Source organism: Pteronotus mesoamericanus, unplaced genomic scaffold (genome assembly GCF_021234165.1).
Source record: "Pteronotus mesoamericanus isolate MK-2021 breed Mesoamerican mustached bat unplaced genomic scaffold, CSHL_Meso_final contig_130, whole genome shotgun sequence".
Taxonomy (NCBI): Eukaryota; Metazoa; Chordata; class Mammalia; order Chiroptera; family Mormoopidae; genus Pteronotus; species Pteronotus mesoamericanus.
Genome location: NW_026555060.1, coordinates 24,452,084 through 24,466,191, shown reverse-complemented (window position 1 = coordinate 24,466,191; position 14,108 = coordinate 24,452,084). Strand labels below are relative to the sequence as shown.

The following is a 14,108-nucleotide window of genomic DNA, read 5'->3' as shown; positions in this document are numbered from 1 at the left end:
AAATTTAAGATGATTAAAAATTAAACGCCTATTCACAAAGTAAGTATTCCAAAAACATCAAGCTAGTTAACCCAAAAGAAATTGATAAGATGTTCTTTAAAGGGGAGGGAGCTGGGGCAAAGCCAGCCAACAGCACACCAAAGCATTAAAGGAAACCATCACTCACCAAAGTGAGACTTCTGGAGCGAGAACTGCTGCTTCGACTCTCCAAACTGCCCCCTCTGCTCAGGTCACTGAGCCTGCAACTGGGTGACAAGTCAGAGTCCATCTCCGTAGAGTCTGATTTCTGGTCGTTTATAGGCATCCCCACAGAAAGGTGGCCAATGGCTTGATCACAGGAAGTAGGGAAGGGGCCAGCGTTCCATTCCGAAGTCTTGGATTACTTCTAGAGAAACCAAGCACAAGCCACAGGGGTTAGTGAGCCGAGAGTAAACGCCTCATCCCCTCAAATGAAAGGCTCAACTAAGTAAGACCCATCCAGATTCACGGCCTTAACCATTAGGATAAAGAGAATTAGGAGCCCTTAAGTTGACTTGTTTGGCAATGCTCACTTCCATTTCTCCTGTATATTCTTCTCCAAGATCAAGGTGTAAGAATTATTTTTAAGGAAAAACAGCTGTACTAAAAATTATTTTGGTGCAGATGATTTGACAGAATGATGTTCTGGTACCTTCCTTGGAGCTTAGGGTCTGTACTTTCATGCTCTTCCACACTCAGACTCGGGTTCTCCCTGTGTGGTTTATCAATTCTAGTCTTTTCTGCATTAGACACCACAAAATTATGGCTTCTTGTCCAGCTTAACGACAGTTCAGAGTTGAAGTGAAGTGACAAGAGCTCAGAAATTACTAATGCAAATTTGGTTGACATTGCCAAGATTCTAAACTCTTTGGAGGACATGATACTATTGCAACTTCTACATAAAATATTAAGGTCCCATAAATTAATACTATCAGGAAGTTCATGTTTTTACTTTCAGGAACAAAGACTTTGAAACAGCCCCCAATAGGCCCCTCAATTTCATACAGTTCTCTGACTCTTTTAGCAGGAGTTCAGTTCAGCTTCTGAACGATGACAATTGAGTTCACCAAAACCTTCTGGGAGACCAAAGAAGTCCCAGAGGGAATAAGCCTCCTGTTGATTACATGTAACCTGATATTATGGCAAGTGAAGCAATAGATGGTCACATCCTTCCTAAACGGAAATGCCAGTTTGCCTTTTGAGCCTCTTTAATGATACTGAGGAGCTAAAGTAACCATAGGTACAATTTGCGGGGGCGGGGGGGTGTGCATGTATGCACTCATATGTGTATTAATTTTTAATAAAAACATGACTCTTTGTGGAGAAAGCCTAATCAGTACTGAATACCTTTAGAGGGACCTTGTCATTTAAGACTGTTGTGAAATCTTCTCAGAGAAATTCTGAAGATGTTAGAACAGATTAAAAAAGAAACTATTCCCTATCCCATTTCTTATCATTTTTTAGGTGTATCAGCACAAGTCACATGGCAATTTAAGAGCAAGCCTAGGGAACAGAAGATTCTGAGCATATTTACTTTGTATAAGTTGCCATTATTTCAAATGGTAAAAAAAAACCCCAACAAACAACTTTAGAAAATGTTAAAAGTTTGAAATTTGTTTAATAAGACAGCCTAAACAATACACAGACTCTGTATAAACTGTCTACATAGTCAATAATATGCAACTCAGAAGTGAAGATATCCCTTATGAAATACTCCACAGCATTCAGTCTAGTAAGGAATATGCCTAGTATGAATTTAGTACGAACACACATAGTGCACATCTAAGGGTGCTTATGACAGTGGCCTGTGACAAAGCATGGCGAGGCAGATGTGGAAGTCACAGCTATATCCCTATGAGCAGCTGGGTCCAAGAAAGGTGGGACGAGAAACTGCAGAGAGGATGGTGGGTCAATGTTTGGATTCTTTCTGGCTTGCAGGTTCCTGCCCACTGACTCAGCTCTAATTCATTACTGAACTAAATAAAATCACTGCTCCAAGGAAAGTAAGTGGTTGCAGAGCAGTTAAGTCTTCCCCCACACAACAGTGAGATAATGAACAGGAAGTGAATACCCATTCACATACACAATGGAGGAGCCCAGTGGAACCTCCTAGTGGGTGGGAAAGGATACGGGGTTTGGCTACAGGTCTGCGCAGTCAGAGCTGAACTCTTAAGACTCTCACAGTATGGTTGGAGGGCAGTAATTTACCACAGCATTTGAGAACACACCAACTTCTTGTGTTACTATAATTCTAAAAGCTACTCTGACACTGTAAAACTATAATCTTTAGACTTCTATAAATTATTCTTTTGAAAGAATATAAGAAAGCTCCCTAGAATTCTACAGAAGGCAGAGGTTACTGGGAGGAAAGTGAAAACTTGATTCAGTGCCCTTCACAGGCTCAGAATGTCAGTCTTCTCTGATCTTGTAAGGAATGGGAAACCAAGTCTTAGTTCCCAGGAACTACAAATAAGAGAATTCCATGGGAGGTCCACGGTGGAGAGGGCAGTTTTGTGAAGAGGAATGGTGAGGAAGCAGCCTTCTTCTCTGCTCTTCCCTGAAAGGGCAATGTGATGAGATAAAAAAAAAAAGCAGGCGACAAGGAAGAGAGGGGTCTGACAGCAATGACCATAACTGTGAGTCTATGAAGGTCATACCACTTTAAATACTTAGTCTCCTTGTCCCATCAAGGGATAACTTTTTGGGTCTGCAAACAGTGCACATTATAAACAGTGAGGCCAGACTAAGGGAGCCCCATAGATGAGGAAATGGACTTCTACCAGGAGAACAGAACCAGCATCAAGAGGAAGTCACGACCAGCCTAACACAACAGGAGTAGAAATGTGAGCCACACATGTTTTTCTACTTATTCTCTTACACTTGCTGTGTTTACTTCTCATTATTTACCAGTAACATCTTTCTTTTGCAAAAATCTAGTTTATCCATTGAACAAAGAGAACAAGGAGAAGGTCACAAGAGATCTACGGTCTCAGTTAATCTACATCTGCCGAACATGGCTGGTCAAGAGGCAGCAGCTGTCCAACCTGAAGGTGCTGGGCCATCCGGTGGGGCTGGCAAGTGAACGCTCTGAAGTGAGTGCACTGGATCCAAGAGAGCAGAAGGCAGCTCCTCTTCTTCACCTTCCCCTGGATGTTCCAGAGAGACTTGGAATGACTTGGATGGTATGCGTAAAGCCCTCTTTCCACCATCACATCACTCCATCTAAGTTCCGAATAACCACAATTAGGTCTACATAGTAGTCCAAGTAATTAAATCTTTCCACCAGTCACCTGAAAATTCTGGTTTTGCCAAATTCCAAGCCTGAATTATGCCAGTCAAAGACCTGTCCACAGGTAGAGTGGCTTTCAGCTTCGTCACACACAAAGGCATCTTTGACCCCTCCCACTTCCTGTCACTCACAATCAATCAGCTACCAAGGCCTGTTGATTCTTCCAGCACAATGTCAGTTGTACCCACTTCTTTCCTAGTCCCACAAGTTCAGCACCATTTTACCACAGGCCTACATTACCATAATAGCCATCTAGTTGTTTTCCTTGCGTTTTCACTCTTCTCTCTACTTTTCCTTTATTCTTCTGCTGGATTGATCTTGAAATCACTTTGATGTTACCACTCTCCTAAAAGTAGTCAACTTATATACACTCCTCATAGGCTTCAGAATCAAAGTTTCATACTATCAATCAGTACTTGCTTCAACTTGGGCTCTACTTTCCTTTCTAGGCTAAGCATATTCTTTTGGTGTTACTCTCTTCCTGCTTCACACAGAGTAGATTCCAGGTAAGTAATTCTGCCATATGGCACCAACCCTAATGGAAGACAAAAGCATACCCTGTACACAGTGGCATCACAGGGACTATGGGAGCACAGAGCCATGTGGTATTTCCTGAGAGGGCCAGGTGCTGCACAGAAAGGCGACAGCTAGGCTTAGCCCTACAAAATGTTTCAGATTTAAGGAGACTGCTAATTAAACAAACTATGATGGGCACTACAAATGGAGAAAAAGAATAAGCAGATGCAGGGCTCCCTAGTCTTAAGTTCCCAGGAACAGAAAATATAGAATTCCATGGGAAGTCCACTGTGGGAAGGGCATTTTTATGGTTTCACTTTTTCATATTTAAATATCTGGTCCAACTTGAATTTATTTCTGTAAAGACCTACTTCCTCACTCCTAAGCCATGAAAGCTACCTCATTACTCAAATGCCAAGTATTCAAAAATTTATCTTTTGCACTGTCTTCAAATACTAAATGTTACTGTATATTAAATGTTAATATGTCTTAGATTCTATTTCTGAATTTCCTATTCTGTTCCACTGACTTTTCTATCCATTATGACTCAAAAATACAAATCATAAGGTGAAGATTTCAATGAATCTACCTACGTAAAAGTTAAGGATACCATACACAACGTTAACAGAAAAGTGGCAGGCTGGTAGATGTTTACTATGTCTAAGAAAATGCATTGATATATGAAATGCTAGAATATATGAAAAACTTTTGAAAATTGGAAAAAAGACAGGAAAGTCATCAGGGAAAAAAACAAAAATAAGGACTATGATTAGGCAGTTTACAAGAGGGAAATTCAAATGATTAAGAAGTATGTGAGAGATGTGCAACCTTACTAGTAAACAAAAGAAGTTCAAGTTAAAATTAACATAAGACATTACTTCTATCTACTGTCTTGGCAAAAATTAGACAATTAAAAATAACAAATATCAGCAAGGATGTGGGGAAACTGGGACCCTCATGTACTACTGTTGGGAGTGTTAAACTAATACAGCCATTCTGTAGACTAATCTGGCAGTATTTAGTGAAATTAAGTAAGTCCTGTGAGCCCCAAATCCCACTGTTCAGTCTACTCCAGAGGAAATTTCTCTTAGGAAAGGAGGGAAACACGTGTGAGGATGGTTATCACAGTGTGGCTTGCAGTTGAGTAGTGCTGGCAGCAGTCTCGGTACATAACCCACTATGAACTCCAAGAACAAGCAGAAACCTGGTAAATGCTTTTATTGTGGAATACCATGTATTAGTCAGGAGTAATCAAGTTGACAATGGCATGCACAGACCTTAAAATGTGTTGAGTAAACAGTTATAATTGTATTCTTAGCACAATTCCATTTATATAAATATAAACCAGACACAACCCTGTATTTTACATCCATAACCAGGAACATATGCCAGTGGCGGAAATGGGTGGGAGTGGGAGGCACCACTTGATTTTCCCAGAGTATCACCTGTTTTGTTACTCATAGAATACCACCTGCTTGTCACACGCCTGACTCCTACTGCTGGAGAGCCAGAAAAGGAAGATTTGTGTTTTAAGAATTATGACTTATCAGATCATTTTATCACCTGGAAACCTCCAAAAGGCCAAGTATCTATAAGGCAGAGAGTTCTTTTTTATTTGTTTTTTTTTTACTTCTACAGCCTGCCACTTTTCTGTTAACGTTGTGTATGATTTAATGAGGGAAGAAGAGAAGACAATCTAGAAGCCTGGGGCAGTTTAGGAGGGAAGTGCTGCAGATGGCATGGAAAGAGGAAGACGCCCTGAAGATAAACTTTTCTTGGATCACAAGCGAGTTGAAAATTTACCAGGAAAAGTTGACCTGACCCAATTTATGGAAGAATCTAAGCTGGAACTACCAATATATTAAGATCCCTCACATTCAACTATTTGTCTTGGTACTTTCTAGTGGGGAGAAGGGAATCATACCCTGTAAGACTTAACATTCCCAACAGGCAGGCTAAACAAAATCACAGGGGTGAGTATTGTCTGTGCTAGTTCTGAACATAAATAGGAAACTTATCCATCTTAACCAAGTGAGCTGGAACTAATTTTGCTTAGCATGTCTGTAATACCCTTTAAAAGAGAACTACTCCAACTCATTGCCAAGATAAACGCGTCACAAAAGAGAAGATCCAGGTGGGGGTCCCAGGATTCTGAACCCCATGATACAGGTTTATAGCTCCTCATCCCTGTCTAGTAACCCCACTATTAACCACAGTGCTAAGATATAGGCAGCAGAAGCACAGCTTAGATGGAAAAGGGGTAGTAATAAGCTTCTTAAAATTATCTCCCTTCCCCTTCCCATGTCAGACTCAACACTAGGGCAGGATCAATGTTCCACCTAAGCCCTACTCTTTGATCATCTCATTCTCTCCTACTTTCAATAACAGGAATTTTATGATGATTTGTTCCCAAATCTAGAAAATCAATCTTAGGAGAGAAACTATCTTTAAAGCTATACCATGAGAAATCCTAATATGATTTAACAACCAAGCCATTATCAAAAAGATAGGTTTTTTCCTCACCTATCATTTCTCCAAGAACATTAAAAATGAAGGTTTTCTTCAAGAACATTAAAAATGAAGGAGTTTTACAGTGGGAACTGTTTGTGAGTCATGAATGGGCTTTTTCATATGGTTAGGCAGTGGGTGAAAATAAAGAGGATGGCCGTCATTAGTGGAATGTACACACTCTTAGATGAAGTAGTCAGTAAACACAAAACAGTCATTGTTGGCCTTAATGCTAGTAGCTCTTGATAATATACATTCATTTAAACATGTATTGATGTGATAGGCACTTTGCTCTGATTTACTTGAACAAAGCAGATGGGAGTGCTACTTTTATATTTTCTACCTGGCCCTGTGTTAATTCCTGTAACATGTGCTAACAAAAACTAGTTGTAATACAGTAAGACATTAACTAGGTGATGAAGCTATGGATGATGCCAAGACTCTTTTGTATTGTATTATTAACCCAATTTCTAAGTTAAAAGGAGACTGAGTACTGAAATTCTTTCATATTGTTCAACTTTGAGACTAACATTCTTGACTAAATTAATCATTTCATTTCTCCCCTAAAAATAATTCGCAAACTCCATAAAAATGACTTTATCATAGTTATCACAGAACATCTGGTAATTCTGAGAACTCAGCTCTAGCTCCAATTTTACACATAAAGTACAGTCTCTTTAACCTCCCACCCGTCACTGTACTGAAGATGCACATATAGGCACATGTAGTCTACTAACTGACCTATTAGAGAGATTAAAGTAGTTTTTGGTCCTGTAGCTCATTTTCTTCCAAGTTTTCTACTCACTAAAACTTTGTTAAAAATAAAATAAATATTCCAACATTCACCAGTGGATTGCAAGTAGTGCTTACATAATCCTGGATTACTTTTGGTACCACAAGCCTGTTGAAGTTGGCACTTTTCATTTTCCTAATCTATGCTGCCAAGGAACCTATCTGTAGGAACAGAGCGCTTTAAGTCTCTTTGGAATCAGCCCTAACCTTATCTCTTCAACCTTATTTTCCACAATATAAACTTTATCCCGCCTGGTCCCCTAAGTACTCTGCTTAGTTGTGAGCTATGTTTTGACTGTCCCCCTCCCACCCTGACACTTTCCTCTCTGTCTTTAAAGCTTGGCTCAAAAACTGTACCAGACCTTGCCAAGCCTTCCTTCATAGTGCAACTCATCACTGACCGCTCCACCAGGCACCTTCTAGCCTTACTGTTTATATTTCACCATTTGTTAACTACACAATGCCATTTTGTCTGTCAGATACAATTGATCCCATCAGGTTTCTTAAGTATGCATTTCTTTTTTTCCTCAGTTAGACTTTAAGCTCCTTGTAAGGAAAGCGCATGTTCACTCTCTCTCTCTTTCTCTCTCTCTCTATGTAGCCACAGGATTTTGGAAAATATTTGTCACAAAATACAGACTTAATATCCATTACTTACACAAAATTTATATTTTAAAATTCTAAAAAACACCTTTTTTTTAAAAATTAGAGTTTCCTTAAAACAGATCTTTAATTTAAAAGAAAAGTTTAAACACTTAGGAGTGTTTCAAACATGTTTATATTGCGGTGACCATCCTTTATGCCCTCGATTGTATGTAAGAGACCAACTCCTTCAAATTTAGGAGAAATTGCTCTCATTTAACCTATAGATTTCAATCAAGGGCAAGTGGGGAGCATCAGAGGGGTAACTTCATACACAGCCTTAGGGGAGCTGCTTCACTTAGCTTCACAAATAATATGCAAAAAAAAACTGGCACCAATAGATACACCAGATCCATTAAATCAGAAATGCTTCCCAATGTTAACATGTAATTAATATCATTATGAATGCATGTGCATCTACAGATACAACCCATGACCAAATTAACTTCAAAAATGGGTCTCCACACAAACAGGCTGAAGTAAAATAAATATATAGTAACTTTTTTTAAGTTTGCATTCTTTTTCAATGTCAAGAAAATAATCACCTTTGAGAGAAAAGAATGCTTCCAAAAATATTCACTAGATAAAGTAGCAAACTAGGATTGTCACCCTGCACTGCAAATCACAGGAAAACCCACCTCAGCTTGAGGCTGGTTGGTACTGGAAGGGCTGGCTGTGCAGTTAAGTGTTGTCCTGGAGTTTTCAAACGTTGAGGTGCTCCATGGTTTAGCATCTGTTTCATTTGATTCTGCCTTTTCTCTGACAGGCTTTTTTCTTTTCTGAGATGTCTTCTGTAAGAATTTAGGACCTTAAGCTCTAACTGGCACTCAAGGGTATTAAATACAATTAAACATTTTAAAGATTAGTAATTTTACTTCTCCAGAGCAATTACATGCTTTCATTTTAGATCTTTTTTTGTTTGTTTGTTTTTGAAGGCTCTTTCTGAACAATGTAGAAAAACAAGGTTGATTTCAGACTGTCTCAAATGTGAATAGTTTTTTAACTATTAATAGGAGGCAGTATTTTCTTCAGGGCCATAAGCCACATGAAAGTAATTGATTTGCCTACATTAAGCAAACAGGTTCAGGATAGAGGCCTTGCCTAGGCAGGCTGGTTTGTAGGCCCTGAGGGAAGAAGTCTCCTACTACCAGTGCGTGATCTATCATTGAACAGAAGATGTGGAAATTAGATTTTCCTAAATTTAAACCTCACCTGAAAAAAACCTGGCTAGATTTCAGATTAGTTGCTAGTAACAAAACATTATGACCTAGGAAGAAGCAAACAGATAGATAAACACCACCAAGGGGAAAACCTAGTTCTATTGCAAAGATAGACCTTTCAAAATTTTATTCTTAGCTCATTTAAAAAATTTGACGTTCTATATGCCAACTTCATTTCTGGATTCTTTAGCAATTAAAAAAAGAAGAAGAAAATCCCAGGTTCAGTTGTTCTTCATTGAACAAGCTTGTGTGCTTTTTCTTTATTTATTCAGCAAATATTACAAGAGCATTCACTCAATGCTACTCTGGTGAGATAACATGTAGTTCTTACTTGAAAGTAATAATTATACCTTCTTGTTTTATAATTTTTTTCTGAGAAGCTCCACATTCTTAGCTAAATTTTTCATTCATCTTCATAATAAAAACATAGTTGACATAGAGCACGTTCATTTATCTTTCAACTTTATAACCCCTGGATAGATTGGAAGCAGATATCTGGCTTACACATCTTACTCAAATTGAACAGATTTAAATCTAAGCCAGGGGAAAAACACAGCTCGCATAAGACCTGCTGGGTCAGTCCACTGCATCAAACTTTAACCATATCTTCCAAAATCTCTTTGTTAGTCCTGTCTGGGGAGAAGGGAGTTAAGTACATTTGACCTGTGTGTACAGAGGCTCCCTTCGCTTCAGGCTCTTCTTAGATACTCCCTGGAAACTTAATAACAAATTGCTCAAATCATTCACTTCAAATCCAGGCCTCTGGGCACAAATTCATATCCCAGTTTAAATAAAGAGGAAGATATAAGAGGTTTTCAGCACTTCTTCAAGAAATGGGGACAACCAAATATTGGTTGAAAAGACTGGATGAGTCCAACTAAGAGTTAAGATGACATGTGTCAGTAGTTCAAGGACCACATATTAACCTCTCTTGGAGAAAACACAGCACCTCTACGTAACTCAACTGGAGCCTGATAATTATTTAAATGCTAACAAAGGCCTCTTGGTAAACCTTATCACCTTGGAAAACTAAAATGAAACTAACATCCTGATTAAATGAGAATAACCTAAGAAATGCTGTATATAAAAATGCTGTATTTTTATGTGAATTTTCAAGTTCACTGACTATTCTTTTTTAAAAATTATTTTAAAATTATAGTTGGCATACCATATTAGCTTCAGAAGTACAACATAGTGATCAGACATGTACATATCTTATAAAAGTGATGGTCACCACAATAAGTTTAGTACCCATCTGACACCATACATAGTTGCAATATTATTGACTGTATTCCCCATGTTATTCTTTATATCCCCATGACTGATTTTATAACTGGCTGTTTATCCCCAATTCTCTTCACCTTTTTGTCCATTTTTAACCCCTCCCCCCCACCCACCCTCAATCTGGCAACCATAAATTTGTTCTCTCTATCTAGGATTTTCTTCCTGTTTCATTTTATTTATTCATTTTGGGCGCGGGGGGGGGGGGTGGTTCCACATAAAAATGAAATCATATGATATTGGTCTTTCTGTATCTGACCTTTTTCACCTTAGCATAATACCTTTTAGGTCCATTCATGTTGTTGCAAATTGCAAGATTTTGTTTTATTTTATGCTGAGTAATATTCTTTATTCATTAATCTATCAATAGACACTTAGGTTGCATCCATATCTTGGCTATCATACATAATGCTGCAATGAATAGGGGTGCATATATCTTTTCAAATTAGTATCTTGGATTTCTTTAGATAAATGCCCAGAAGTGGGACTGCTGGGTCATAAGGTAGTTCTATTTTTAACACTTTGAGGAACTGCCACTGTTTTCCACAGTAGCTGCACCAATCTGCAATCTCACCAATAGTGCACAAGGGTTCCCTTTCTTCCTCATCCTTGCCAACACTTTTTCTTTGTTGGCTTTTTGGTGATAGCCATTTTAATACATTCTAACAGGTGTGAGGTGACATCTCATTGTGGTTTTAATTTGCATTTCCCTGATGATTAGTGATGTTGAGCATCTTGGGAGAAGTGTCTATTCATGTTCTCTGCCCATTTTTAATTGGATTTTTATTATGTTGACTTGTATGAGTTCTTTATATATTTTGGATATTAACCTCTTATTGGATGTTATCATTTGCCAATATCTTCTCCCATTCAATAAGTTGTCTTTCCATTTTGTTGTTGGTTTCCTTCACAGTACAAAAGCCTAAGAGCTTGCAATTATTAGACTGAATCATATGGAGATATCATTTATGAAGTCCAAAAATAACTGAAAAGCAGTAATTTTGCATAGATAACCTAATGTTTTTGGAATTGAACTGATAATTAACATTGTAAAAAGGAGAAGTGTTTCCTGATATAAAATTTTTGTTTAAGTATGGTTTTATTACATGTTGATACTAAAATGTTTTTCCTCAGAAGATACCTCTAAAATCACAATAGGGATCAACAGGAAAAAATGTCTAATTTAGACCATATTTTCCTCACATACATTTTAAATATATATGATTCATAAAGTGAAGGTGCCTGCATTAGCAGCAGCTCACTCAACACATTCACCAGTTATCCAGTGCATGTGGAGGACAAGTTAGCATATGAGGAAACTGAGGTCCAAAGCCTGCAAGTTGATTTGGCAAGTTGAGTCCAAAAGAACTGAGTCTAGGTCTTTAGCTCTCCACTCTAACATAATACTTTTTTGCAACTTTTTTGCACCAAAACTTCTATTTGACATTTGATATTTTTGGTGCCCTTTCCTCATTTGTACCATATTATCTCTGTGTTCATCTTTCTATCCCCCCTTCCTTAACCCTGAACATCCCACCCAACTTCAAGTTATTCCCTCAGTAGACAAATGTTTACTGCACAGTAAAGCCAGAATACAGATCTGCTATCACAACCCTGCTCATCAACCTTCAGTGGTTAGTGCCCCGAAATCAAAGCTAAACTCTTCATCACGATAATCAAAGCCACAATTTTGCCATTCTAATTTTCCACTATCCTCTCCTTGTGGCCCAGCTCCAACGATACATTCTCCAACAGATTTTGTGACACCCACGAAAGAAAGGATCCCTGTCCTCTGCTTCCAAAAGACTTGTGGGCCCCTGCTATCAACTCACACATGACATTTATTTTCTTTCCTTTACTGAATCATAGTTTCTCAAGGGCAGGGAACACACCTCATTCATTTCTATATTCCCAGTTGTGCCATGCATAGTAGAAACTTAAATGTTCACAAACCTCTTCAACCCCCCTGAAAAAATACCATATGCACCATTAAATATCTTTTTTATTCACTGATTATTTTTTAGAGAAACAGAGGAAGGGAGACAGAGAGAAACGTCGATTAGTTGTTCCACCTATTTATGCATTCACTGGTTGAGTTTTGTATGGTCCCCCCCCGCCCACAAAAGAAAATTCCTTTAATTAGGTTGTACAAAATAAACTATTTTAAATACACTCACAGAATTAGGTTTGTAAAGGAAAGCTGTGGTGAATCATTAATTCAAAATCTCCAGTTTCAAAGTCTGAGAGGAGCTGAGACTTCACTTAGTCCTGCCACAAATTTTATCAACCAGGAAATCAAGTTCCAGAAAGTTCCTAGGATCACACAGCTATTTGGTGATGACATCTGAGGTGGATCCTCTCATTTCCAGTTTAGTACTGCTCTTTTTCCCTATGCTAGGCTCTACTGACCTGTTAATTGAAATAGATAAACTGTAACCTGCAAACATCAAAAACAGAGGTTCAGGAGGCCTGATTATGTTTGCACGCCCAATGACTGGCTCAGTGCTCTGCACACTGTGGGTGCCCTAACAGTCTACAAATGTCACTGAATGAATAGATGAACACCTCAGGTCTTTGGATCAATAACTAAAATAAGCAGAATATTAAATATTTCAGAGCACTAGTCAGACAGCTAGTCTCCTAGAAGGAGCAACAGAATCCTGAAAAAGAAAACAAAAAAACAAAACAAAACAACATTTGTTTTGAGGAGTGAAGATTTGACAAGGAACATAATATACAAACTGAGCCCTATAAAAATAAATAAAACTTAATACAAAATACAAATCAAGTCACTGAACAGATATTTCTCCAAAGAAGATCTGTAAGTGGCTGACAAGCACATGAAAAAAATGCTCAACATTATTAGCCATTAGGGAAATAGCAAATCAAAACTGCAATGAGATACTATTGGGTTGGCCAAAAAAGTCTGTTTAGTTTTTTCCATAAAAGACACATTTTTCATTTTCACCAGTAACTTTATTGATTGGGATATTTGAGTATGTCAGCTATCTTCCATGTGGTATAACAATATTGTTTTCAATTAATGTCTTGATTTGATTGCTATCAGCCTCAACTGGTCTACCCAACCAGGGAGCATTGTCCAGTGAGAAATCTCCAGCATGAAACTTCACATACCATTTTTGACACATTTGATCGGTCACAGCACTTTCTCCATACACTGCACAAATCTTTTTTTGCATTTCAGTTGTGTTTTTACCTGTCTTGAAATAATAAAGCATAATATATGCTGAAAGTGTTGCTTATTTTCTTCAGTCTTCAACATTAAAATAGCTACACAAAATTCACCAATTTTGGTAAGTTTTTTTAATGTATGCTAATATGACAGCTGTCACAATACAATCTAACAAAATTGTTTGGAATGATGTTAAAGACAACTAAGCACTACTAGAGCCACTGTACAGAAAAAAAGCAAATGAACTTTTTGTCCAACCCAATACTTCATGCCCACTAGGACGGCAATTAAAAAAAACCAAAACATGGAAAACCACAAGTGTTGGTAAGGATGTGGAGAAGTTGAACCCTTCCTTCATTTCTGGTGGACACGTAAAGTGGTGCAATCACCATGTAAAAAAGGTGATTCCTTAATAGGTTAAACATTGAATTATTATGTTATTCAGGAATTCCACTCTGAGGTAAAGACCCAAAGGAACTGAAAACAAGTGTTCAAACAAATGGTCATAGCAGAATTATTCACAATAGCTAAAAGGGGAAACTACTCAGATGTCCATGAGCTAATGAAGAAAACAAATTGTGGCACATCTACACAATGGAATATTATTTGGTAATAAAAATGAATGAGGTACTGATACATGCTACACAGT

General features: G+C 38.0%; 1 protein-coding gene across 2 annotated transcripts in view; it reads right to left on the bottom strand.

Annotated features, from left to right (window-relative positions):
- Window positions 1-14,108, bottom strand: part of PROSER2 (proline and serine rich 2) — a 41,677-nt gene that overhangs the window by 23,607 nt on the left and 3,962 nt on the right. Inside the window, exons 1-2 of one of the 2 annotated variants that reach the window (XM_054593473.1) lie at window positions 3,063-3,102; window positions 167-385 (exon numbers count right to left, since the gene is read on the bottom strand). In XM_054593473.1, coding sequence (XP_054449448.1) covers window positions 167-304 — 138 coding nt within the window. In that variant the 5' untranslated portion in view covers window positions 305-385; window positions 3,063-3,102. Of the gene's footprint in view, window positions 1-166; window positions 386-3,062; window positions 3,103-14,108 lie in introns of those variants that run through there. The other variant, XM_054593464.1, reaches the window with a different exon arrangement.